At 42.2% G+C, this 27,861-nt stretch overlaps 1 protein-coding gene across 4 annotated transcripts; it reads right to left on the bottom strand.

Moving 5' to 3' along the window:
• Positions 1-651: 651 nt before the first annotated feature.
• LOC117056046 (cytochrome c oxidase assembly factor 1 homolog) lies at positions 652-22,509 on the bottom strand. 4 transcript variants are annotated; one of them, XM_033166074.1, is made up of 6 exons: positions 9,854-9,977; positions 6,668-6,721; positions 4,916-5,021; positions 2,956-3,107; positions 1,643-1,719; positions 652-985 (listed from the first exon to the last, which is right to left on the bottom strand). In XM_033166074.1, exons 2-6 carry the CDS (start codon positions 6,680-6,682, stop codon positions 889-891), a joined length of 447 nt encoding a protein of 148 aa, XP_033021965.1. In that variant the 5' UTR covers positions 6,683-6,721; positions 9,854-9,977; the 3' UTR covers positions 652-888. The 4 variants fall into 4 exon arrangements, with proteins under 4 accessions (XP_033021965.1, XP_033021968.1, XP_033021967.1 ...); XM_033166077.1 differs by lacking the exons at positions 6,668-6,721; positions 9,854-9,977 and adding an exon at positions 22,496-22,509 and having other exon boundaries at positions 4,916-5,019; XM_033166076.1 differs by lacking the exon at positions 6,668-6,721 and having other exon boundaries at positions 4,916-5,019; positions 9,854-9,979.
• Positions 22,510-27,861: the final 5,352 nt, after the last annotated feature.

Raw genomic sequence — 27,861 nt, 5'->3', positions numbered from 1 at the left:
GGAGGAACACATAGTTGGACCCCATAGAGCAACTGAGCCATCGCCTTTGCCTCAAAGAGTTTTAGGGCCGCTGGTATATAATGTGCCTCCTTTGATCCAAGAAAACTTAAAATTGCTACAGAGGACTTATGGGCTGCTGCCGCTACATCTGTTATGTGGGCTTTCCTTAGCCCTTTGTCGTGAAATACTATGCCTATGTATTTAAAGCAATGAACTTGCTCAATTTTTCCGACCATTTATGCTCCACGGTCGTATCTTGGGGTGTTTCGCAAAAGTCATTACTTTTGTCTTTTGATAATTTGTATGGGATGGTCTATACTGTCCTTAATGTTACTTATAAAGCAAGTGTGGGGAGCTTTGGTCTTCCAAACCCAGAAAGCATGGCCTAATGGGCAGAGGTGATGAGAACTGTAGTTCAGCAACACCTGGAGAGCCAGAGGTGTATATCTCATCAGCTAAATGCACAGCAGCCTCCATAACAGATATAAGTCTTATTCTGTCCTTTTATTATGTAACCAGAACCTAAAAGGCCATAACCAGTTGTACACAGGGAAAAACCCTACTATGCTACCTTGATAAAGTTGAAGTAACCTGTTGGATCCTGACATGCAGGAATCCACCCAGTACTTTGTGCTGAGGGTAGCTTTTTTCCAAAAGCATGTTGAAAGCTAAAAGCTTTGGGTATGCCCTACGTGGTAGAATATCCTTCTACATAAGAGCAGACCCTTGTGAATGTCCAAACAAGCCTTTGGGCTCCCAGAGCAGACCCTTGTGAATGTCCAAACAAGCCTTTGGGCTCCCAACTAGCATTTAAAACTTTTACTTGTGATGATTTACAAATCATTCTCTCCCCCCCCCCCCCAACTAAATTCTTGAACTTTTTGATTTTTACATCTCTTGCTGAGAAGCATCCTTCTGTGACGATAGGCAGACTGGAACACTTTGGCCATTACAGAGCTGTAGTGTGACTTCTTGCAGATGCCAGCTATCCAACCACAGAAAGATAGGGGAAGAAATCCAGTAATTAGTATTTACTTAGAATAAGTTTGGTAATGTAGTATTTTCTTAACATCACAATGACATTAAAAGGCTTGGGAAATGCTACCATTAAGGAACTAGGGTGGGCCATAACAGCTTTTCAACATCGTGATTTATCACCAGTCAAACATTGCGATATAGTGATACGTTGCAATGTTGAAAAGTGCAGGGAGGAACAAGCTTCATTGGCCCCAACCGCATGAAGTGCCAGGCTGAAACACCATAACATTACCATATTATCCAGCCACAAACCGATAGACGAAATGATGCAATTCAGCTGAAACCTTGGCTTAATTTATGCATGTAGATCAGTTTACTGGCAATGCAACTGCATCTATGGCAGAACTGCAGCCTGTTTCACAAATGGCTGTATCAGGTGAACCAGTACCTGAACACCACTGAATCTGAACTGGGCCTATGATATCCAGTACTGTTTAATTCAGCAATTTTAGTAAGTCACTTTGCAAGTCGTTGATCAAATTGCAGGGAACTCATCTGGAGCTGTTAAGCACAACTAATTATGTCATTTAGACTCACAAAGGTAACTGTTTGTAAATGGCACTTAGTCCATACTTGATGCACTTATTGATCTCCTAATACACACCTGTTAAGGGTGAAGTCCCTCTCTGAACAGACATGAAGATAACCAGCTGACTTTGTTCCAGATACTGGTATCCTTAACTGTAAATGCAAAAGTCAAATTCTTATGATTTTTTGTTGTTGTTAAATACATTTCACACACACACACACACACACACACACAGAGAGAGAGAGAGAGAAAGTAAGTCAAACAAAGCAAAATTCATATTTAATAACTTATAACTCAGAACAGAATTTAAATTACCCATTGTCTTGAAATTCCAAATTATATCAGGATGACAACCATGCAGGCATTTAACTAAGCACAACAAGCCATTTAGCCTCTGCACATACACACAAATAATTCCTTATTAGGTCGCACATAAGCTTAAGTCTTTACTGCAGAAGAATAGGCGAATCTAATCTAGGTTTTAAGTAGCTGTTGAAAGCTCTGCTTGTTCCATTAGGGCAGTTTGAGAGACCTGTGATGTTCTAGAAGTTAAGACTCCCAACGCCCATCATCTCCAGCCAACATGGCCAACAACCATTGATGATGGGAGTTGTAGTCTGGAAATATCCGAAGGGCCACTGGTCCTCCCCACCCCACCCCCCACCCCGGTGTAGTACAATCTGCACTCAAATTTGGCTATTTTCTTGCTAGACTGCTAGTTGTGCTTTCCTGTGTGTGACTAGGGATTCTGTCTAAGGGTACTCATTCCCATTTGCAGACACATCCAACAGAGACTTTATTAGCATAAAACAAACTGCCTTGCCAGACCATTGGCCTGTCTAACCCAATACCATGTAACTCAAATGGCACGGCTCTCCAAGACCTGCAGCAGATATTCGACTAATAGCCTGCTTCAACAACAAGAGGAAGAAATTGTTGGAGATTGAATCTGGGATATTCTGCATTAAAAGTATATATTCTGGTACTAGGCTACAAACCAGTCCCCAGCACTGAAGCACTGCTTCATCATATGTACATTCAGCTCTCTGCTGCTGGACAAATCGTTTGATAAATCCACAGATGTTTAAGTTAAGCTGGTGTATATGATTTGCACCAAGTTGATGTGGTTACTATTTACTGGACAAAGCTGATTTAAAGCAGATATGTCATGAGAAAATGTGTCGATTGAAACAGTAGTGTCTTAATGGTATATGGAATCCTAGCCTATTAACATTGCAGCATAATAATTTATGCTGAGACAGCTGATGGCATGGCAGACAACATCCTCAAGCATATCCTAAGAAACCTTGTGGTCAAGCTATAATGTAGAGCACTCCTCCCCATTGCTTCTCTTCTCTCACATCAGGTCTTAATTCAGCTGGTATTACCTGAGCTCTTGATGCATCAACGCGATTGGTCTTGTCAGTCAGCCTGATGTAATGTACTTTAAGAGGAGGAGCACCAAGCGCCTCCAGGGCTGCTGAGTCTTTATGAAGCTGCTCGAGAGCCTGCTGATAATACTGTGCTCTGGCAAAATTCTCTGGAGCAAAGAGAAAAGAATAGTAAGCAGAAATGGAATAGTGATAAATATTAATCAGAGACAGAATGGTGTCTAATTGTCTTAACAGGTATCAAAGCCACAGTGGCCATGGCACTGCCCTTTCCACTTTTATCTACAGATAACCTAAATTTGAAGGTCTCCTTGTTATTTCAAAATATATAATCAAAGGCGACCGATGACTGCAGTTATACCCACTCATTCCAAATATGTAATGCCTGTTTAAAGTGTATGATAGCCAGTGTGGTGTAGTGGTTAAGAGCGGTAGACTCGTTATCTGGGGAACCGGGTTCACGTCTCCACTCCTCCACATGCAGCTGCTGGGTGACCTTGGGCTAGTCACACTTCTTTGAAGTCTCTCAGCCCCACTCACCTCACAGAGTGTTTGTTGTGGGGGAGGAAGGGAAAGAGAATGTTAGCCGCTTTGAGACTCCTTAGGGAGCAGGATATCAAATCCAAACTCCTCCTCCTCCTCCTCCTCCTCCTCCTCCTCTTCTTCTTCTTCTTCTTCTTCTTCTTCTTCTTCTTCTTCTATGTACATGCCCTAAACTGCCTGATGTAGGCAGTAACATTACACGAGTAACATTGAGGAGTCTGAGAAAACCAGCCTCTTGTGCAGGTGAAGATAATTCTACTGGTACAAATCATGACTATATTCCACCCACTACCAATAGCAGTCCCAGCCACAAAGTGCATTAGTCTTTTCTAAAAAAATTTATAGACAAGTCTGTGTAATGTCACATTTCTAAGATAATGAAGAAAAGGTGCAAAATGTGACATTTTGTGTAAAATTAAACTTCTGAAGAGTATTTGCTTTCTTTTTTAGTACCAAGTTTCTGGCTGTTATAGCTGTGAATGCTTCCTTTGAAAGAGTGTGGGCAATGACTGTTGAAATTTCGGGAGCACAAATGAAAGCCAGTAGTTGAATAATATTTCCAGAGGATAAGAGCAGCATTTTAACACTGCACAAGATTGTCTGCTGCTCCCAGTGATGGGAAAATTCAATAAATTATACAAAATAGTAAACATTGCAGAATATGCAAAATAAGAGCAATTACATAAAGTTGCTTAATTTTTACAAGTTGAACTCAACATTTGGGGCACAAAATTTAGCTTGCATGGTTGTAGACTTTTGTTTGTTTTTAGCACTGTAGTCTTGTATACAGAGCATAAAATTGACTTGAAAGTTTAAGGGGCCCACTACCACCCCTGTCTCTGAATAGTAACATAGGAAACCATATTATACCAAATCAGACCTTAGTCCAACAAGCTTAGTATTTTCTACACTGGTTTGCAGAAGCTCTCCAAGATTTCAGAAAGGAATTTTTCCTGTCATTCCTGCAAGTGATGGGCATCTGGGTTGTTTTGCACTCTACCACTCAGCCACACCCCTTCCCATTAATGTTTATATATAGCAGGGAACCTGCAGCCCTCCAGATATTGTTGGACCACAACTCCCACCCACACACCCCTGCCCACTGGCCATGCTGGCTGGACCTGATGGGAGATGGAGTCCAACAACACCTGAAGGCCACCTATCCCTTACCCGTTTTAGATGTACTAAAGATGACAGACAGGGATACTACTTCAGAATACTACTCTATGTACAATTGTCTTGCAAGCAAAAAACTAGCACTAAAGGGAGGAACGTTCTTCTCTAGACTAGTTTTCTATTCACATAATTTTTAGCATGCTAGAAATTCAAAGATGTGATTTGCAACTTGCATTCTACCGACCCAATGCTCTTCCATCTCATTCAGGGTTAACTTGCTAACTGTGATGAAACTTACTTTGTATGTAGTAATACATAAGAGCAGTTCCCCCACCAGACACAACCGCCAGATAAAGAGCCATTTGCTGAAGTTTTCTCAAGGATGCTGGCATGTTTTGTTCCCTAAGGGGAAAGAAGGATCAGAAATAGATTTATTGTATATTAGCAAAACAAGGGAAAGCCAAAGCCCTTTCAATATTCCAGCAAAATAGGCCTAATGAAAACCCAACATGCATCATTCAGCATTTTTGAGGGCCCCATGGTTCACTCAGATGATATCTAGATGAGAATGGTCACCTCAGCCTGAATATGTTTATCTGTTTCTTTTAGGGATGCTGCTGCTTCACTAATTGCCAAGCAGAAAATAACTCGTTTGGTGTAGCCAGCAGCCAGAAAAGCAGCATATTGTTCTGCAGGTTCCTGTAAGTGCTAATAAAACACAGGGGAGCATTATTCAGGTTTTAGGGGGGCTAGTGAAAAGAAAGTAAACCTTATGAGTGAATTTCACTAAGAAGGTGTGGGGAAGGATAAATAGGCCAAGTGAGTTCACTACCAGTAAGTACACAGTTGCCACATTTTAGCAGCTTTCACTTGCATGTGCACAGACACAAAGCAGAAGTGAAAAACAGGAAGGTTTTGCAATGGTCTTTCCCCTCATCCTTTTAGTCTTCTGCCCTGCCCTTTTCATGTGGACCACATATTTGTCATTTTATTCTGTCATGCAGACAGATGACAGATACACAGCGAACGTAAAAGGGCATGAGTCTGACTAGCAGAGAATACCATTAAACAGCTGAGTACAAGAAGTTACAGCTGTTCCTTTGTTTAGCAGCTTACTGTGTTATCTGTATGAAAGGCTCTTATCCACCTCTGTGCAGTATGTAAACAAGTAGGACTTGGATAACTATGAAAGTTGTAAATATTTTCAGTGATTTATGCGTATAAATCACAGGAATCCAAGTAGGAGAGTGAACAAGGCACACTGCCCTTTATTTAGGTCTCCTTTAAGCAGAGACCTGTGGCCCACCAGATGTTGCTAGACTACATCTCCCATCAACCCCAGCCAACATGGCCAATGGTCAGAGATGGGAGTTGTGGTCCAGCAACATCTGGAGGGCCACAGGTTCTGCCAACCCTGCCTTTCAGGGTAAATGTATTTACATGCATGCTGTTTATAAGTAATCATTTACAAAAACAAAACAAAACACCATAAGCACAGCATAAATGAAACAGATTTATAAACTACAATCTCTAGATGAATCATAGTACCATTCTGCATCTGAGGCTGTGTGGACAGGCCCAATTACATCGGAAAGAGTCAGGGTCAGACACACCTATGTGACTGCAATATTCATGACACTCCACAGCAGAAGCTTTGTCTGCATAAACCACACTGAGATGGAATTAACTGCAACTCTCATTAGTTCTGATGGGGCTCGCCTAAAAATATTCTCAATAGATCATGTCCCATGTTCCAAATAACAGTGACAGAAATGCACTGGTCTGTTGAAGGGGGACAGCTATTTACAGGAAAGAAGTCCCTCAAGTCAGGTGTTTCTTCATCTGGTGAGTTCTTCCTTAAGTGAGTGGAATAAGAGGAAACACTAGTACATAAACATAACAATCCTTTCTCCTTCAGAATATCTTGGGGGGCCCTAGGGGGGAATGAAGGATACAAAAGCACCCCTAACTAGAATTTAACTTTCTTTTGTTTGCAGCAAGCAGCATGGTGTACAAAAGGACAGAAGCCTATCATGATGATGTGCCTACCTTCTACATTCCTCATTTACAGGTTGTTTGATCTTCTTAGTCAAGAACAGCTAATCTCAAATAAAAAAACAGGATTTTTCAGCTCATCTGCAACAGTAATATCTCTGTTTCCTATAGATGAAGAAGTAGGAGCAGATGACAAGACCTAACTACTACTTTGGGAGCCGGAAAACATATCTGCTTCTGGATCTTGTAGTCAAGATCACTTGTATATTTTGAAACATCTGTGCCTCATTTTTTATTCTGGCTTATTCCCTCTTCCAGTCTACCTTCTCTATCTTGTCATTTCCCCCCTTAAAAAGTTACATCTTATTCATTCATAGTTGACTCATGCAGGATTGAGTCGGCAAAACATTTTCTTGAAGGGGAACAGAAGCACAGAAGAATGAAACATTGGAGAGCACAGAGAAAAGTAATGCTAGCTTTGTGTGATAAGGAACCGAGGCCTTATCCTTCCCTCAGAAGGTTGTGGACTCTTCTTCCTTGGAAGTTTTTAAAGCAGAGGTTGGATGGCTAGTTATCATGGATGCTGAGATTCCTGCAATGCAGGGGGTTGGACTAGATGACCCTTGGGTTCATTCCAACTCTAGAATTCTTTGATTCTAAGTAGCATTCCTCACACCCAAGAAGATTCTGGCAAAGTTGGAAACAAGACATGAACTTAAGGAATCTTCTAAAAAATTTACCAGCTCATTCAACTGAAACATACATCAGATACTTACTAGCAGACTCTAATACAGAGATCACTAGGAGTGTAGCTAAATTCTGTTACATCGTGTCAAGATTAAGACATGCCGTGATGTCAGCAAATATTAGTGATAAAGAGTCCACTTAATCCCCTTAGGAATGATTTTAAAGTGACAGATTGGTGAGATATCTCACCAATTTTTAAAGTCTAAATGTGCTGATTATAAAATTTAAATGTGATTTTAGTATATAGATGCTATTTATGAAACAAATTGTTTTATTGATTTTTCTGGTCTCTGACCGTAATAAAGACCATTCATTCATTCATTCTTAAGGAATCCTAATGTCATCATAACAACTACACACTAAAAAAGGTTGCCCTCTCTGTGTTTATCCTTTCCCTTGATGGAAACTGGGGTGCTTCCCACAGGTTCTCCTGCAGCCTTTGTTGTACATCTACCTAAGTCTTTAACCCTTCCCCTCCTCATGCCTCTCTTCTCTACAGAAAGGCATCTGAGAAAAGAGTTCTTGCAGAGAAGTGCTAGAAATCCCTTAGGAAAGCAATCTCTGGAAAACACTCATTCAAGGGTCTGACTCCTTTTTTACTTGGTTCCACAAAAGAACAGAAACACCCACATCCAAAATATCCTGTTTGTGTTTTGGCCTCCTGGCTTCCTTCAAGGATGCTGACTTTCAGCCTACATTGGGCTACTGGAAACCTTAGTGATAGCTTTCTTAGAAAGTAAGGCTTCAGCAGAATGCTGTCAAACATCTTATTAAATGTCACAATGGAAACTAATGGCCACTGATGTAGAAAATGAAAAACCATTTCCTTTCTTTAGTCTGTATTGGTATCTTTCTCAGGTGACATTATTTGCATGTCTAACTTTGCTTGTTCAACCAGTCATAAGATGGTGTTGTAGATATGCCTGAGACATCCTCACCTCCTAGTATGACCCCCACATATTTGGTATGTTGCTTTCAGAAACAAGGCTTAGAGGTGCCATACAACATTTATTTCTGAGTAAAATCAAAGGTTAGGAGTTCATAAACATTACTTGCTGGGGGCCATTCACAACTTTGTGAAAAAAAATGAAATCTCTCACTTTAGGAAATATTACAGTTTATTTTTGCCCATCTTGCGTATTGTTACATGTCTTCCCAATCTCTGTTTGGTGTGAGATTCCAGGGGTTCCAGACACTTACCCAGGGTTTGTGTTTCCTTTGGGAATGAAGCACAGCAGAGACTGGTAGTTTTGTGATACATGGTTTAGGTAAAGGTAAAACCCCTGAAAGTTAAGTCCAGTCACGAACGACTCTGGGGTTGCGGTGCTCATCTCGCAAGGAGCAGACGTTGGCAGACAGTTTTTTTCTGGGTCATGTGGCCAGCATGACTAAGCCGCTTCTGGCGAAACCAAAGCAGCATACGGAAACGGTGTTTACCTTCCTGCTGGAGCGGTACCTATTTATCTCCTTGTACTTTGACGTGCTTTCGAACTGCTAGGTTGGCAGGAGCTGGGAGTGAGCAACGGGAGCTCACCCCGTGGCAGGGATTTGAACCACTGACCTTCCAATCGGCAAGCCCTAGGCTCTGGTTTAGACCACAACGCCACCCGCGTCTCGATATGTGGTTTATTTACACATATATACCACCAGAGTCTACAATGGAGGAGTTCACAGCATTAACACCCCCAAGAGGGCCTTGTCTGTCCCACAGTCACAGCCTTGGATTCCAGCAGACTCCAGCCTTGCTTCTACCTTCTACTACACACAACTCAACTCTCCAACTCTGGCCTTTCTGTTTCCCATTTTCCCCCCATTTAAAAGGCAGCTGCAGGAGAAAGAGATTTGGATCAGCGCCTAGGGGGAATAATTTAAAAATCCTTTTTTGTCCCCGTGCTGATTACTGGATTTGTGTGGAGGAAAATGTGCAGGCATTAAAAAGCACCACCACCACATTCTTGAAGGGCCCCTCAGTATTTCATGTGATTGCGCCAAAGTCATGGGGTGGGGGCTATGATGGCTGCCCCTGCTAACATTCACAGGCTCCTCCTTGCAAGAGGCTGCTCTTAAACCATAGTCCTAGATATTATTGTGTCCCTGCTCCCAAGGATCCTTAGCAGGTTCAGCAACACAGAATGGCCAATAACCATAAATGATAGACATTTCCAAGTGTATGTTCTCTCACCTTCCCACCTTCCATTTTGCTTCATGGGACCCTGTTTTTCAATTCCACTCGTTCACACTATGTCCTTTAGCATTTGGTTAAGATTAGCACTTACCCTTTCCGCCATATAGGCACAAAATGCTGCCCAAACATACTTCCCCAAGTAGAAAAAGAAACTGAATATATAAAACTGGTTATTAATATTCACTCAGTCTATTTAGGTTGAATGTCCATCAGTTTTGATACCTGCGTAAGAATTAACCATTCAAAGCAGCCAAGCAAATTATCAGGCATGGTGGGTGGGAGGAGACCCTCAATATGCAAAACGTTCACCTAGTTTTGATGCCCTCTCTGCCCCGTCAGCTGATCCTTCTTGATGCCATTTTTTCTTTCTTCTCCACACCGTGATTTGATCCAATTGGCTTTCTGTTTACTGACAGACTTATTGCATCATGCTGACATCAACAAAAATCATGTGCATTGCCTAGTGCTGAGGAAAAGCGGGAAGAAAAAAGTGACACCAAGGAGAGGATGTGTTTGCAAGCCTGATAAGACAGGAGGCACTTTTCAACTCTTGTAAAAAAATAATACAAAATGAGGCTGCATTGTAACATTTAGTCTTGTTCATTCATTTCCAATGTTATATAATATTATTTGATATTTATCTAGTTTCAGCTTCTGATTATATTTAAAGTCCCACAGGAATAAAAATTTTTAAAAAATGCAATAGATGTACCATGATGTTATTCAATCATTTAATAACAAATTCTACCATCTTGTGGTATTATTTTTTAGAATGACACCTATGTTAACACAGCTGACCCTATGATTGTTCTTTGAGAACAATATTTCATCTGCATACGCCTGTATCTTAGTTGTCATTCTGGGGTTTGTTTCTGGGTGCTGCTGCGGTTTAGTGTTGCTTTGTCTTTTTAATCATCAGCTGTTCAGGACACTTGGAGATAAACACTGTTCTATATATACACATAAAAACTTTCTCATTTAAAATGAAATCCTCATGTAAAGTGCTGGGCCTCTCACTTTTTTATTTCTCATAAAAGAAACAACATTGGTCGTAGATCATCTGCTTGAGCCCAAATCCCAGCATAAAAAGATAAATCGGTACTTTCCTCAACGTGGGTGACTGCAGTTCTTATGACATGTTTTAGGTTCCTCATAAAATAAAAGTACTTTGAGTGCAGATGATAAGCAAGGATGAGCAAAGGAATGCAAATCCCTGTTACATAATACTACTGTGAATTTTATTGCTGCTTGAAGGGGGAGGAAAATGAAAAGGTTAGACACTATAATAGTGGGGTGTGTTATGAAGAACAACAGTGCAATTATATCACTGTTGCTGCTTTAGAGCACTGAAGTTATTCCTAGTCCCTGGTGAATCCATCACCATCTTCATGCTTCTTCAGGCAGGCAAAGTGAAGCAAGCAAGTCCATCCCAGCACTCTGGAAGGCTAATAGGTTTCTTTTATGTCCCTGGTTACTTCTATTTCAAACATTATCTCATTACCGGACCAGTTTATAAGAACTGCTTTATCTACTTGTCAGCCTAACCACAAAAACACGTGTACTGATATCGGAAGGCTATATGGATCACGTGGTCCCAATGGGAATTGGCACAAAACCAAGGATCTACATAGACATAATGTGCTGCCCCCAATAACTGAGACAGAGATATTCATGTGACTGAACTCTGACATACACAGGGAATTGCCAATATATGCAGGGATACAATGAATAAAACACATTATAGAAACTGGCTTTCACTACTTATTAACAATTCCCGGAACCACGCACTGATTCATCTAGTCTTCCATTTGTTGGGTGGAAATTCACTCATGGGGTGAATAATAAAATAGTCAGCTGGGTGCCTAAGTTCAAAACATGGAGCTAAACACATTCTCCAGCAGGAGAGAGTTCCCAGTAGCAGAGTTTAAACTCACAAAAGTTAAGCAGCAGCACAGTGTTGGGAATATAGGTTGTTAAACTACCTGTATTTTCGTACATCATTTAGTTGCATACAGCACTCCCTGTTTTCTACACCTCTTGCAATGAGCAGAAGTATATTTAAAATGTTTTATTTACAAAACATCCCAAAGGTCAGATTCATGCATTTATTCAGCAGCAGCAAGGAGAACACAGGCAAAATACTCTTGGGCAGTGCTTTTGTTTCTGGGGGGGATGCAGGGGTACGCATACCCCTAAACATTTTTTGAATCTAACTTCGGCCTCATTGAGGGGCAGTATTTCAATATGAGGAGGAAAATGAGAGTATCCCTAAACATTTTTAAAGAAAAAAAGGAATGCTCTTGGGTATAAAATACAGAAAGATAACTTCAAACATGTTCTAAGCTTGGAGCAGGCTTAAGATACGTCCTCCTTGGCAGGTTACATGGCATGGAGATTGAAACAGGAAACAGGAAGAGAAAAGCTTCACTTCCTCCCTCATCAGAAAATGGGAGGCATGACCTAGCTGAGTCTAGGAATCTATCTCTATTACCTTAACCCCCCTCATGAACTAACTAGCACTCATGCATGGTTGATTCTGACTGAAATTTCCCACACCATTGCTGCCAGATATGTTTTCCAATGGAATTATGACCAGCAGGAGGAATGCTGAGTTGCCAAAGGTCATCTGCTTAAGAGGACGGGCAACTTACATGAGAAGCAAATAATAAAAAGTAATTATGCAACACTTAAAACAACAACAATGAAGAGACAAAAGCATATTAAAATGCTGTAGTATTATATATTATCAAATTAGTCACACTCGGACTGCATTATGACCAACACAACCAAAACCAAACAAAAATATCACTTTGCTACCTAATTTCTGATCGCCTACATATTTTCACCTCAACAAAGAACTCAGTTACTTAACTGAGGCCATAGTTCCTTTCCCAGTGATGTAAAAATTAACCTACCTCCCATATTTCCTATGCTTTACATATTAACATATATAATCAATTATAGTCTTCCACTATCTGATGAAATCTTTGCTCTTTTCCCAGACTGAACAACTAGAATTCTAGCAGCAATTTAACAGATAGTTCCCTAATTTGGCATCATGAACCCAGCTCCTCTAAATACACCAGCATCACAAGCACAACAGAAAATGGGATCTACCCAAAAGGAATTCACCAACATCACAAACATAAAACTCTGCCGTACCAAATTCAGGTACCTAGGGATTCAAATAACCAGAAACCTCAACAAAATATACCTCCACAATTACAAGCCCCTGTAGCGACAGAGACTTGAGGAAATGGAACAACACCAACTTTACCCTCTCAGACAAAATAGATCAAAATGACCACCCTCCCAAAACTAACCTATTTATTCCAAACCCTCCCAATCTGGATTCCCAGTGGCAGAAAAAAACTACACTTGTTTATTTTCTCACACAAAAGCTCAAATACCTGTACCTCCCCTCCTCAGGAGGAGGATGGGGAATCCTCAACACAGAACTATACTACATTGCCAACCAAGTATGCCACATAATTCCGTATATTCTAGAAGATGAGACAAAACAATGGGTCCACTTGGAAAGAAACACCATCAAAAACATCCCCACAACAGCATACCAATTTCTCCAAAACAAACTAAAGAAGATACCCACAATATTGACAGGTTCACACAGTCCATACTTAAAGCATGGAAGGGAAATGTAGGCAAATTATCCCCATCCCCATTAACTCCCCTGGCCTATAATCCACTATTACAACACACACACACAAAACTTCCATATAAAAACCTGACAAGCCAAAGGCCTACACTGTCTAAAAGACTTCTACAAAAACAACAAACCCATACTAACACAAGTAATACAAGACAAACTAGGGGGACATCCAAATACAGTACCTTGGGCTAACGAATCATCAACTACATGCCTTCTTAAACATTGCAGCAGTAAAATCAGCAGCCACTAGGCCCTTGACCACCTCTGAAAAACTTCTCCTGACAGCGGAGTGACATGGTAAAGGGATGGTATCCACAATATACATAATACTGCTCCAAAATTCCACAAACCCCCTTGACACTATCAAAGAACAATGGGAGCACGACATAGACTATGAAATTAACCCCACCAAATGTGGTCTAAACCTCTCTTTAAGTCCCTATCAGCCAAAAGATAGGAACTCACTCTGAAACTCACCTACAGGTGGTATTAACACCACAGAAACTGATGCTGATACGCTCAGGAACTTCACCGAAAGGTTGGAGAGGCTGCAGCTCCACAGGCACATACCTCTACATGTGGTGGGAATGCCCTAAAATCCAACCCTTCTGGACAGCAGTCCTATAAGAGATATGCAAAATAATCAGTGCTTTTCCCCCTTTAAAATGTTTAGGGGTACTCTCATCTTCCTACTCATATTAAAATACTGCCCCTCAATGAGGCCAAAGCTAGAGTCACAAAATGTTTAGGGGTTTGCATCCCCCTGCATCCCCCCCAGAAAAAAAGCACTGAAAATAACTAAACAGGTATTAGAACTCACCCCAGAACTGGCCCTACTGAACATCTTCCAAAATCATAATGACCACTCACATTATACAGAGCTTATAACCCAAGCTCTGTATAATGTAAAAGAGAAAGGTTGTGGGAGAAAGGTTATTTTCTGCTGCTCCAGAGAAGTGGATACGGAGCAATGGATTCAAACTACAAGAAAGAAGATTCCACCTAAACTTTAGGAAGAACTTCCTGACAGTGAGAGCTGTTCGACAGCGGAATTTGCTGCCAAGGAGTGTGATGGAGTCTCCTTCTTTGGAGGTCTTTAAGCGGAGGCTTGACAGCCATCTGTCAGGAGTGCTTTGATGGTGTTTCCTGCTTGGCAGGGGGTTGGACTGGATGGCCCTTGGGGTCTCTTCCAACTCTAGGATTCTATTATTCTATGATTCTATGACCTACTCTCAGCAGCCACAAGCCTCATAGTTGGACACTGGAGAGACCTGTCAGGAGTAAACTTGAACCAATGGTATTTATTTGTATGGGAAACAGCCTTGCTAGAAAAGCTAACCAATAAACTGAAACTGACACGGGGACAAATAGAAGAGGACGCCTTCACCTGGCTTCCCTTTATCACATACACAGCCCAACAAGATAACAAGAAGAATCCACCGACAACATACGAACATGCCTCCTCACAAATGCAAACAAACCCCACTGCAGACAACCACAACCTACCCCCCAAGAAAATGTAATAAATGAATAGTAATACAGTGGTACCTTGGCTCTCGAACTTAATCTGTTCCGGGAGTCCGTTTGACTTCCGAAACCATTCAAAAACCAAGGCACAGCTTCCAATTGGCTGCAGGAGCTGCGTCGGACATTCAGCTTCCAAAAACACTTCTGGGTTTGCGGCATTCAGGAACCGATTTGTTCGGGAGCCAAGCCGTTTGAGAACCACTGTAAACAAATAGAAAGAGAACCTGCCCAGTTGACGCTGATACAAAACCCCACAGGTACACTGTACAACCCACCCCTCCTCTTCCCCCTCTTCTTCCCCAACCTTATACTATGTTCAAATATATAAAAGGATGTCATATAGAGGAGGGTGAAAGGTTGTTTTCTGCTGCTCCAGAGAAGCGGACACGGAGCAATGGATTCAAACTACAAGAAAGAAGATTCCACCTAAACATTAGGAAGAACTTCCTGACAGTGAGAGCTGTTTGGCAGTGGAATTTGCTGCCAAGGAGTGTGGTGGAGTCTCCTTCTTTGGAGGTCTTGAAGCGGAGGCTTGACAGCCATCTGTCAGGAATGCTTTGATGGTGTTTCCTGCTTGGCAGGGGGTTGGACTAGATGGCCCTTGTGGTCTCTTCCAACTCTATGATTCTATGATTCTATACTGTACTCAACGCTTAAGTTCTCACAACAAATGTAACTTATCTGTAAGAAAGACTGTACAACCTGAAAAAAGAGACAAGTCGTGTACTTTTGTAAACCAAGAAAATCTTTCATAAAAATTAATAATAATAATAATAATACATGTTGCTTTGAATGCATTGCGTGAAGTGTGAGGGTGGAGGGGAGGCGGCCTGGATCTAAAGACATGATATGTTGATCTGATTTTTCTGCTGTGGGCTTAATTCACTCCAAGGGATTTGCATTTTGGTTGTGTGCCTGCATTTAGATAGCTAAAGGGGCAAAGTAAATCTAGCAGCTTATTTGCTTTAAAAAAAAATAAAGGAAAGAACCACATACTCTTAATTGCCTTCAAGTCAAACACTACAAGGCCATCAGGGCATCTTTTGGATTTAGCTGAAGCAGGTAAAAGTCCTCCTTGGCTCTGCTCTGATTATTCCCAATACTGTCAAGCTCCCTGCAGTGAACTACAACCTTGTAACCAACTTGACAGCAAATACTGTTCTACATTTATTAATACTCCACATTATTTGCAGAATGACATGTTCCAAAGCCGGGACCTCACCTGCCCCTGTGAAAGTGTGTAAGATAATTGCCCCGGCTCTCTGATGATAACACACAAATATGTGTTTCCAACAAGCTGCTGTCATATCATTTTAGAATGCAATCTTCAATGTGCCACAGCTCCTGCCAAGTGGCTTAAAACCCAAGGGTCTTTTTGGCTTTTTAATTTCCTCTGAAAGAAAAGGAGCTGTGTGTGTATCTCTTGTGTTATTCTTATAATGGAAACCCTACTCTTACAGAAACTTACATCAACAAAATATGTGGATCAAATTCAGAAACTGTTCCCCCCTGAGATGCTTCCCCCACCCTATTCTCACACCTCTTCTCCTTTCTTCTGCTTTGTGGTCCTTGGGTTATTTTTAGCTATTAATAATGGGTCAACTATGTACATTATTCAACCCAAACAACATTTCGTTAAGCAAATAGAGGGAGAAAAATCAATAAAGGGAAGCATTTGGCAGCTCAGTATACAGGAAATTATTTGCATTCTCAGCTTCAGATCAATAATCTTCTTTCCTCCACTGGTGCAACAGGAAATTATAACCTTTCTGAACATAATCTGGAAAGTCATCTTCACCAGTAATTTAACACTTTTTAACCTTGGAAAACATAACAGAGTATTCTGGTGTTGACTTAGTTTAAATACCTTTTATTTTCTGTTCTACCAAGTATCTATTTCTGCCTTGTTGGCAGCAGGTCTGTACTTGTCATGCTGGCAGGTTTGCATATATTTGTTCTAAACAGGGATACCTCAAGGCTGTCATCACCATATGGTGGGCCTGTCGCTCCCTCCCTCCCCATAAACATCTCCTGACTATGCAAAGTGGATCTCTCTCCCCATCTTTCAGGATTAACCTATTGGTAAGAGTACTCCTGTTTACCCAAATTTGTGCAACTGTAGAAACTTTATAGTAAAATTGGCATAAATTATTATTTCTAAATAATATTTATTTCTAAAAAAATAAAAATGGACATAAACAGGCATACATTGCTCAAGATTTGATGATTTAAATCAAGAACCCAAATATACATTGAGCTGTTTTTCCACCTTAAGACCCAGAGTCCTGATTTTTTATCTTAGTATGAGATTGTTTGAAGCTCCACACTCTCCCAAGTAATATGGCGTTTCAGGGCAGTCTTTGAAAGGGTCAAGGTCCTTGTCAATATCACAGACTTACACTATTTTTACAAGGATGCAAATTTAGCATGAAGGAACATAGTTTCATGATTCCAAGTTGGGGTGGGAGGAGGTACTCTGCAGTATAAACTGCATGGGGGGGGGGAGATAAACTAAGTGTTAAATGTGTGATATATGTGTACAGTGTGTGTGTATGTGTAGAAGTATTCAAATCTGAGATTCCCCACCCGCAGACTGTAGTAGTACAGCCCAAGAAGAAATTGAGCACCTTAATCTCTTTCTGTTTCTCTCTGTTATCTAAAACTGCCTTCATCCCATTTTTGTAACACAACCAGATTGCTGACCCAAGCCTGAGAGTCCTCCCAAGCCAGTGTCTGAGGAGCATCCCTATGCCTTCCCATACTTCCAGGGCTGGGCTACCCTAAGCGGCTCACCAGACTGCTCCCGAGTAGAGCTTCTGCCTCTGAAAAACATGTTTATCGTTTGGGAAGCCTTTCCACTGCACAAATACCCTGTCAGAAGATGAGATGAATTAATTGTTCAGCATATGTGCGCTGGTCTCCTGTGTGCTGGGTTGGCTCTCTTACCACTCCAGGTGCGCTCCCTGGGTGAACTGTGCCAACTCAGAGAGCAGCTTGGGAGGGGCTGGGAAGGCTTTGCTGCAGCTCCCCTGCCTACTCACAGGACTGAGTAGGAGCGACTTGCTTTGCAGCCACTGGCCCCGATCTAGGTCACTTCCTGTTGCCAGAAGAGTTGTCAGGATTCTTATCAGTCCTGATCCTGATCTTGACCCTTGTGAAGAAACATCTCCATCCTATGAGGAGCTTCACTTGCTGATCGTTGCAGCTTAAGCTGCTTGTTGAATAGGCACAGAAGCAGGCGCAAGTAGGCCTTTGCTGGTCAGCAGGCAGCCCCAGCATTGTGGCCCAGCTACAGCCTCTAAGTTCCTTCTTTCATTTGGGACTTTCAACCTGTAAGGTTTTAAAACATCCTCTGGTACATTCCAGGGACTGCCTTGCAGCAATATGCTTCCCATGACTGGAGGGGAACATTTTTCACAGCTCACTGTCACATGAAAACAGGTCTCAGCCACTTTTTCTTCTGGCATACCTGTTGTGCCTTTGACAGTTGTACAGAAGCTTTTCCTGCAATGCAGATAAAAGTCATAGCATACCACCCATCAAGTTTTTGCTGCCTAACATCCCATCTGCAGTGGAGGATAGGGGTGCCTGGCATGCTCTGGTCCATGGGGTCACGAAGAGTCGGACACGACTGAACAACAACAACAACATACAGCTATTACATGGGGGGTGAGTAGGAAGTGCCAGGTGTATCCTGAAACAATCTACTTCAGAATAGTGCCACTGTTGTAAATAAAACTCCGGGAAATGTCATTTGAGGACCACAGGTAAAGCTTTTCTGAAAGGGGAGACGCAGCACAACTTATTCCTTTGCAGATGGGAAGCAATTGCAATGCATAAATAAGAGATTTCAAAAGCCACAAAATGATTGATCTAATATTGTTATGCGCAGGAAACTCTGCTCCTGTCCCACCTAAGGCTGAGTAAACCTTGATTAGAGTCTTGAGGTGGTGAAGAGTGTGTAGAATCATAGAGCTGGAAGGGACCCAAGGGTCATCTAGTCCAATCCCCTGTAATGCAGGACAGGAGAAGGTAAAAGGTAAAATCTTTATTACGGTCAAGGACCAGAAAACAGGAGAAGAAAATCCAACACAGGCTGCTTGTTAGAAGGCAACATTCCAACTGTTGCCAGGGGTTAAAATGTAATTGTCTTTTTAAAGGCTCCCCAAACCCCACCCCTGGCATGTGTAAACTAGTAAAAGAACTGATCTTTTTCTTTTTCCAAGTGCTGATAAGTGTCAAAGTTGTCTGCAGCTTCAAAACACAAACTGTGCTCGTTAACTTTCTTCTGAAAACTCATCCAGGGGAGCCCAAAGCACATGCCTCCCACGTTGGTCATGTTTATAAACAGGAAATTCAATAGGGCATGGAAAAAATACAAAGTCAAGTTCCATCCCCAAAAATGATTCACAGTGCCAGCCTGGTGGCTGGATCTACTTCCCCATCCCTGGATTAGCAACTCCATTTGAGGTGATGCAGAGGTGACCCAATCCATGGGCGCAGACACTACACTACACACAAAAGCTCACCAGTAGAATTGCGCAGCAGCCAAAACTGTGCCCGTCTGACGAGTGACACAGTCTTTTGCCAGATAACCAATTTTGGGTTCTAAAGTACTCAGAGGTTTTCCTTGATTCTTGACCCTCCAGTTTTGTTGTTCTTTTGGATCCCTCCTCAATTGTACTGCAAGGTGTTGTTTTTTAACCCTATGCAACACATTATGATAACTGCCACTTGAAGCAATGTGCAGCTGGACCCTGAGCAATTTTATTTGGAAGGTCCACCAAGCACAAACGGGCATGCTTCCAAGTAACTGGGAATAGGACTGCAGCCTTCACAAGCAATCTCTACTTGCATGTTTGCAATACAGCAAACCTGCAACCTACACACCTTCAACTTGTGCACATTGTTTATGAGTTTGGCAAAATACCTCCCTACTTACATACTGGACGGTTGCCTGGGAAGAGACTTTGGCAATCCCATTCACCATTGCACCCAATGTGTTGTGACTATACACAATGATGGCTTTAGGTGTGATCCCCAAATGTACCGGTAATTCCACATAAGTTGCAGGATGACTACACTCTAATTGCAAGTCACATGTCTACATTGTGGTTCACAGCAATCACAATTAATTGTGTGTCATGGCCAATGAAGTTATCATGGGAGACTACCCCATCTTAGGAAAAACATGTTCATAGACACCTGGCCCTCAGTTTGGGCAGCTTGTCTCTTTATTTGGTTTGTGCAGCTTTTCGATACTGACTGAAGAGAAAAAGGAGCCAATAATACTATGCAGCCTGCTACAAACCACTTAATTTGGGCACATGTGGGAAGAACCTTAACTTTCAACATCAGTTCATTATCCACGACTGTGTTTTAAGGAACTAAAAGTCCTATCTACTGCTGTTGGAGGTCGCTTATTAAAAATGAACAAGAATGTTTTAATTAGTCCTGTGGCCATAATAGTGAAGAAGAAATACTCATTTTCCTTCACTAAGCAGCTATTACAAAGGTGATAGTAAGTGTTGATAACCTGGTAGGACAAAAGCATCGGATCAGTAACTCATTAGTCTTAAAATTGGTTAATATATTTTGTGATGGACTGAAGAAATAATTGAATTGGGCGGCAGTAACAGGGGATACCTAGAACACATCTACTACTAATGGCAGCATCTTTGATTAACCCAGTTATACCCAGATATGACACTTCAGTCTGGAACAGGGGTCGGCAAGGTTTACCTCACATGGGCAGGTTGCTTACCCCTGGTCTGGGCAGTTCAATAAAATGCTCTCTTCCATTAAGTAAAGTGTGTGTGTGTGTGTGTGTGTGTGTGTGTGTGAAATTTAAATCAGCTGGCCACTGTGGGAACAGGAGGCTGGACTAGATGGGCCACTGACCTGATCCAGTAGATGATTCTTACGTTCTTAAATAACAGGGTTTTCAGATTCAAGCAAAGGTAAAACAGAATTAAGACATTAAAATTATATATTAGATTGTTTAGTTTGGGTCTATTCCTACCACACCAACTGTCTTAAAGCCTTTTTAGGAAGTGGATGCTTGGGGGGCGGGGAGAGGGGAATACTAAAGACATGAGGCCTGACCTCCGATGCTGATGTAAGCGGGAATAGACCTTTCAAAAGTGTTGGCCTTGCCAAGGGATGCATGTGTGCCTATAAGGCTATGCTTCAGGCAGAAAATGTCTTGGGACAGCACAGATTAAGCGTTTGCTTCAACAAGTAAGAACAAATTATTCTGCCTTGGAGCCTAAGCAACATTAGTCTATGGGGAACTTTTTTTCTCCTTTAGTTTATAACCCTGAAAACAAGAATACCCTGGGTGAGTCTAATACATTGGCTTACAAAGGTATCATTTCCTAGTTTAAAGCATCTCAAAACAGCAACTTTGAAGGCCAGGGTTTTGACTTGTTTGTTCTATGAGAAGGAGGAGGGGAAAGATGTTCTTTTTAAGCTTGTCATTGAATGACCCTTTGTCATCTACAAGGTGTCCCTGTGCACTTATGGTGCTTTCCCTTTCATAAGAAAGCAGGAATCGTGAATGGGCAGCAGCACCGGGGGGGGGGGGAGATACTGGGAAGGGCACACAAGGGGCAACGTGCATGGGGGGCATTTGGAAAGAACCATCTGCTCACCTGAGGGATGCCTGCCCTTCTCTCCTACTTTGGTGCTAACTATGGCAAGCCTACAGGTTCATTGCCCCTTAAAAGCATATTTGCTTGTACAGCGAGAAATTTGTACAGTGAGAGTGTGGAGAACCCCCCCCCCCAACGATATGCATTGGTCCTAGTAAATATTGCTGCCTGTATCTAGACTCCAAAGGTTCTCCGCACCAACCTTAGCCCAAGGGTTGAGGGGTGCTCTACATTTCCCTGTCTGTTTGCTTAACTTTTTAGCTGGTATTCTGTTAATGTTGTCAATATTATTTTATAGATACAGAAGTCATATTGATTTGTTAATCATATAACATTTGCTGTAATTGTGATATTTAGCTTATTTTTTAGTTGCTGCTTGGTTAATAGTGTTTGATAGACTGTAATTGTTTTACTGATGATTTGTTAATTCTTTTATATGGCTTATGCTGTGTTATGTTCTATTGCATTTTTAATGTTATTGTTATTTATTGTTTGAAAGCCGCTTTGGGATTCATTTGAATGAAAAGTGGCATAGAAATACAATAAATTAAATAAAAATTTTAAATGAAGGCAAAGTGACAGGTTTCCTCTCTTTCTGCACTAGTGCCGTTGCCCCCTTTCATCTTTGTTCTATAGGCCAACATAGCCAGAATAATGGGAAAGAGAAGTAAGTCAGACCATTAGACCAGGACAGATGACTCGTCCACCCAGCTCACTCAGTGCTGCCTGCACCAACTGGCAGGGGCTGCTGGGGTCTCAAACAGAGGGATTTTCCAGCCCTACCTGGAGATGCCAGGGACGGAACCTGGGACATTACTGCACGGAAAGCATGTGCTCTACCGCTCAGCTAGAGTTGTTCCCCTAGTAAATTACACATATTGTAGCAATTGTTACCTTTGAGGTCTCTTTAACCCTTTTATTGGAGCACCAAAATACCTTTAACAGATTCACTATATAATGCATTGTGCCAGATGGGCCTCTCCAACAAGCAAATACTTTGAGGGAAATTGCACTCGGGACCAGTTACGGTGTCTGATGCTCAAGAAATTGTAGATTTTCTGAAGCAATCCTGTGACCACAGAAAAAGGATGGTCTACGTACCTTTTCCAAGAACATTTCTCTGGGTAGAATTGGGCACCTCACAGGACAGTTCCCCCAGCAGACATGTGGAAATGCTAAAGAGATCACTTAAAAAGAAAAAAGTCACACTGCAGGTGCACATTAGCCCACTGACAGAATAGGAAAGTGAGCCATAAAATAACAAAGGAGGGAAATGAACCAGGAGCCGTAAGACAAATAGATCTGGGAGATACTTTCCTAACCACAAATTCAGTAATAAGTTAAAGTGGGCTGCAAGCTTTTGGCAGAGGCAAATATTGATTGGAGAGGCTACAGATTTAGGGTACAGGCGTTGCTTTTTTTAAAGGAACTTTGGTTCTGATACATTATTATTTTGGAGGTGTGTCTTTCTTTCCCTCTAAGAGTGAGAAGTATTTTCTTAGACTGAGTTCTCTTTTGCTATTTCCTACAGCCCTGTTCTGCTGTTTGTACTGGCTTAGAGTGTGGAAGAGGGCTGCACGCACAGCCTCTTCAGCCTCCTCTTCCACTGAATATTTAGGAACTTCTCCAGGCCTTTGGGCAAAGAGGGAGGCATTAATGTTGGGCTTGCACGCACCCTCCCTCCCCACTTTAAGGGGGGAAATAAGTTTCTGGAAATTCCTTTATAGTTTCTCCTACATATGGTCCCCACATGAAAAGGGCCAATATCCCATAATGTCACACCTGCACTGAAGTCTTGGTAATAATATGCACATTTATTGAAATCTGATTCGGAAGATCAATAAAGTAAAAATGCTTTAAACCAGCTGACAACTGTAAAATGTGTGACATCAAAACTAACCTATTGGTTCTCTGTGAAAGAGCAGTGTAGTGTGGTTTGCTGGTGCCTGAGGCAGGCTGGCATGTGCACACGCCACAGGGGGCAGGACACAGAGGGTGAAAGGAGCCCACCAAGCCGGCCCAGCCCTCACTGCTACCAGAGCACACCCCCCCCCAACTGTAGCCAAGCGGGGCCACCTGCGCCACCTGCCCGCCAGTGCAGGGGGGAGCCCAGCCAGCCAACCCCTGGATCATCCCAGCTCACAAAGCGGCTTGGGGCTCGCAGGGCAGCGTGAGAAGGATGCAATAGCCATGCACCCTTCGATCCCAGCCTCGCAAAGCAAGGGAGAGTCTGGGATCGAAGGGCACGTGGCTGTTGCATTCTTCTCACACCACCCTGCCACCCTTGCGTCGCTGTGTGAGGCTGGGATCTGATCTGAATGATTTGCCTGGTAAATCCTCTGGCAGGGCAAGGAGGAACCAGATGCACAGCACCCCCCCCCCGAAAAATGCACCCAGGACTGTCAACCCAGCTGCCCCCCCCCCGCACACCCCTGCTGTGAAATAAAACAAACATTTGCCTCACTTATTTCAAATGGTGATCTTCCACTGTGTTGGAAGAGAGGAATAAACTTGAAACCTAAAGTTCTGAAGGGGTGGGACAGAATCTCTCACTAACAGTGAACCCCAAACTAGCCCATCTTGAGACCTTGGCAAATGTGCTGAATGAGTCACATCTGTTTCTTCATCAGACAAAATGTTTAAAAGTGCGGTAGCTTGTTTCCTACATGGGGAATTTGAATGCCCTCCTTTGCAAAGAGGTGTGAATTCTCAGTAATGAAGTGACAAAAATGCTTATAAGACTAGCACAAGCTCCTTCATTTTGATTTAAGGTTAAATAGTACTGCTTATATGCAGAAAACAAAAAGGTTCAGTAAGCAGCTATCATGGAGAAGTAGGCCTACAGTGGTACCTCGGGTTACAGATGCTTCAGGTTACAGACGCTTCAGGTTACAGACTCTGCTAACCCAAAAATAGTACCTTGGGTTAAGAACTTTGCTTCAGGATGAGAACAGAAATTGTGCAGCGGCAGCGGGAGGCCCCATTAGCTAAAGTGGTACCTCAGGTTAAGAACGGTTTCAGGTTAAGAACGGACCTCTGGAACGAATTAAGTTCTTAACCCGAGGTACCACTGTAAAATATATCAAGCTAGATCACTCGTTGTTAGGGGGATCTCTCCAAGAACAAAGATTAAAAATTAAAAATGAGTATTCTTAATGTTAACTCTGAGATGCTCAGTCTGTTCTCTGTCATCAGATCAACAACCACTTGGATGTGGTTCCGAAACCAGGAGGAGGAACTTCAGGGCCAGGGGAAGACCAACCTGGACCCATCCATCAGCCAGACAAGGAACAGCTTGAGGGATCTCCACAACCAGAAAGAACACTTAGCTCCAATCTCCAGTTAGTTACCCTGTGGCTGCAGAGCAGAAGGGAAGATGTCTCTGGCCCAATCCACAATCCAGGGGACCAAGAGTCACTGAGAGGTAGCACCCGCCCCCTGCCTCCCAGGAAAAACTTCATGGCAAGGGGAAGACTAACCTACTTATCAAACCTTTATTAGGCATTTACATATAAAATTGCAAGATCAAGAATCACGTACAAAAACTTTAAAATATATATACACAAAGAAACAACATTTAAACTCATAGGCTGATGTATGTGTGTGTTAGTAAAATCTAGAATTTCCTCCTGTTAAAGTGCTCCTTGAAGCACTGCTGCCAAAAATTTGGCTACCCCCGCAGTCACCCCTTGGTCGATGTCAGAGAGACAGAATCCAACACTTCCACCATGCTGCGGTTTCAAACCGTCCAAACGGGGGGATAACACACGTTCACGCAGCGTACTGTGCAGTGGACAATAAAAGAGAATATGCTCTACAGTGTCCGGGACATTCAGGGGACATCTGCAGTATCTTTTGTTTCTGGGAACATTCTGATATCTACCCCTGACAAATGCCGAGGGAAAGATATTCAGTCGGGCCAACATAAATGCCCTACGTTGGGCTGGTATTATTAGTTTAGTAACGTAGTTGACCCTGCTATCGAGGATATTTAAATCATAGAATATAGGAGAGCAAATTTTGTTTACTGCTGCCGCAATATTTTGTCTCTCAACATCCTTTAGTCTAATTAAGACATTATGATAGATATGTTGCTCACTTGAGTTGTACAATCCAGGGGACCAAGAGTCACTGAGAGGTAGCACCCGCCCCCTGCCTCCCAGGAAAAACTTCATGGCAAGGGGAAGACTAACATGGCCCCACATCCACTGGTCAACAAAAGAGCAGCTGCAGGAAGCTGGCCTCCTCTCCTGTCTGCTGGGAGCGCAGAAGCCAGGTGGGAGAAGGGCACTCTGGTCCCATCCATTTCCTGAAGGAAGAAGAGCCATTCAAGTAGCAAGAGCAGCAAGCGGAGGTCAACCTGGCCAAAACATAGGTATGAATGGATGTTGTTGTTGTTGTTCAGTCGTTCAGTCGTGTCCGACTCTTCGTGACCCCATGGACCAGAGCATGCCAGGCACGCCTATCCTTCACTGCCTCTCGCAGTTTGGCCAAACTCATGTTAGTAGCTTCGAGAACACTGTCCAACCATCTCATCCTCTGTCGTCCCCTTCTCCTTGTGCCCTCCATCTTTCCCAACATCAGGGTCTTTTCTAGGGAGTCTTCTCTTCTCATGAGGTGGCCAAAGTACTGGAGCCTCAACTTCAGGATCTGTCCTTCTAGTGAGCATTCAGGGCTGATTTCTTTGAGAATGGATAGGTTTGATCTTCTTGCAGTCCATGGGACTCTCAAGAGTCTCCTCCAGCACCATAATTCAAAAGCATCAATTCTTTGGCGATCAGCCTTCTTGATGGTCCAGCTCTCACTTCCGTACATTACTACTGGGAAGACCATAGCTTTAACTATACGGACCTTTGTCGGCAAGGTGATGTCTTTGCTTTTTAAGATGCTGTCTAGGTTTGTCATTGCTTTTCTCCCAAGAAGCAGGCGTCTTCTAATTTCGTGACTGCTGTCACCATCTGCAGTGATCATGGAACCCAAGAAAGTGAAATCTCTCACTGCCTCCATTTCTTCCCCTTCTATTTGCCAGGAGGTAATGGGACCAGTGGCCATGATCTTAGTTTTTTTGATGTTGAGCTTCAGACCATATCTTGCACTTTCCTCTTTCACCCTCATTAAAAGGTTCTTTAATTCCTCCTCACTTTCTGCCATCAAGGTAGTATCATCAGCATATCTGAGGTTGTTGATATTTTTTCCAGCAATCTTAATTCCGGTTTGGGATTCATCCAGTCCAGCCTTTCGCATGATGAATTCTGCATATAAGTTAAATAAGCAGGGAGACAATATACAGCCTTGTCGTACTCCTTTCCCAATTTTGAACCAATCAGTTGTTCCATATCCAGTTCTAACTGTAGCTTCTTGTCCCCCATAGAGATTTCTCAGGAGACAAATGAGGTGATCCGGCACATGAATGGATACCTGGCCATTTATTGTTTATAAAGGCTGATAGCAAGGCAGTCTTCCATTTTTTCCAATTGATGGGAGTTGCTTTTGGAAACAGTACTTGTCTGAAATGTGCAATAAATTCTAAAATTACATAAATACAAAGTCATTGTGTCCTGCTAATTATGAGTTTGCGCTTAATACATTTGACCTGAGCAGGACTTAGGGTGCACTTAGATATGGGGATTATGGACCCCGTTTGCTTTACTCCATGGCAGGTGTTAACATTTTGACTTAGTAGAGCTGCAATTTTGAACCTTGCTGTTTTCATCACACTAGGACTTGTACAACACTTTAAAAAGTATGCCATGCAAGGCTTGGGTCAGCCCTCAAAATGTGATGTAAAGACTTCTGCTCATGAGCAGAGTAATGTTTGAGATTAGGCAGAATATTTTTCATGTTTGTGGAAGGAAAGTGCCTAAACTTTTCATTTTAGAAATTCACTGACAAAATCACAAAAAAGCTATCTGGAAATAATAGTGGCAGCATTTCCCCCCATTCCTCTACATTTAAGACATTCTGAATGTCTTAAATGCCAAGGAAGATAAAGTAGTGGGTGCCATATGTGGGAATTTTCAGAAACTTATTTTCCCCCTAACTTATTGAAGGTGTGTTATCAATACAGAAGAATTGGAACTCATATAAATATCAAGCTAACTTATTTTTTCTCCATTTAATCTACATGGAAAAATTTATAAGTACTGTACAAGTGATTTAAAATATGCTTCAAAGATGGGGAAATGATGATCATACAGTGCTATGTTATTTTATTTGTTGCACACAACCATCACCTCTTCCAGACTCAATATGAACTACAGATTCACTCAAGAACCCACAGAAATTTCAGCAGCTTCTTAGTGAATTCTGAACCAGACTTTTCTATACAGCTGGAGCTGTTTCATAAAGACGGTTTACAGGCATTAAGCAACTGAACCTGAAAATTGCTTGGGAATAATTACTATCAGCCAGAGGCACTTTCCATCAGCACTCCTGGAAACAGCATATTTTAGCTCTGTGGCTTTCCT

The sequence above is a fragment of the Lacerta agilis genome, chromosome 12 (genome assembly GCF_009819535.1).
Source record: "Lacerta agilis isolate rLacAgi1 chromosome 12, rLacAgi1.pri, whole genome shotgun sequence".
NCBI classification, from domain to species: domain Eukaryota; kingdom Metazoa; phylum Chordata; class Lepidosauria; order Squamata; family Lacertidae; genus Lacerta; species Lacerta agilis.
Note: the sequence above shows the minus strand (reverse complement) of the source record. Positions and strands in the feature narration are given on the sequence as shown.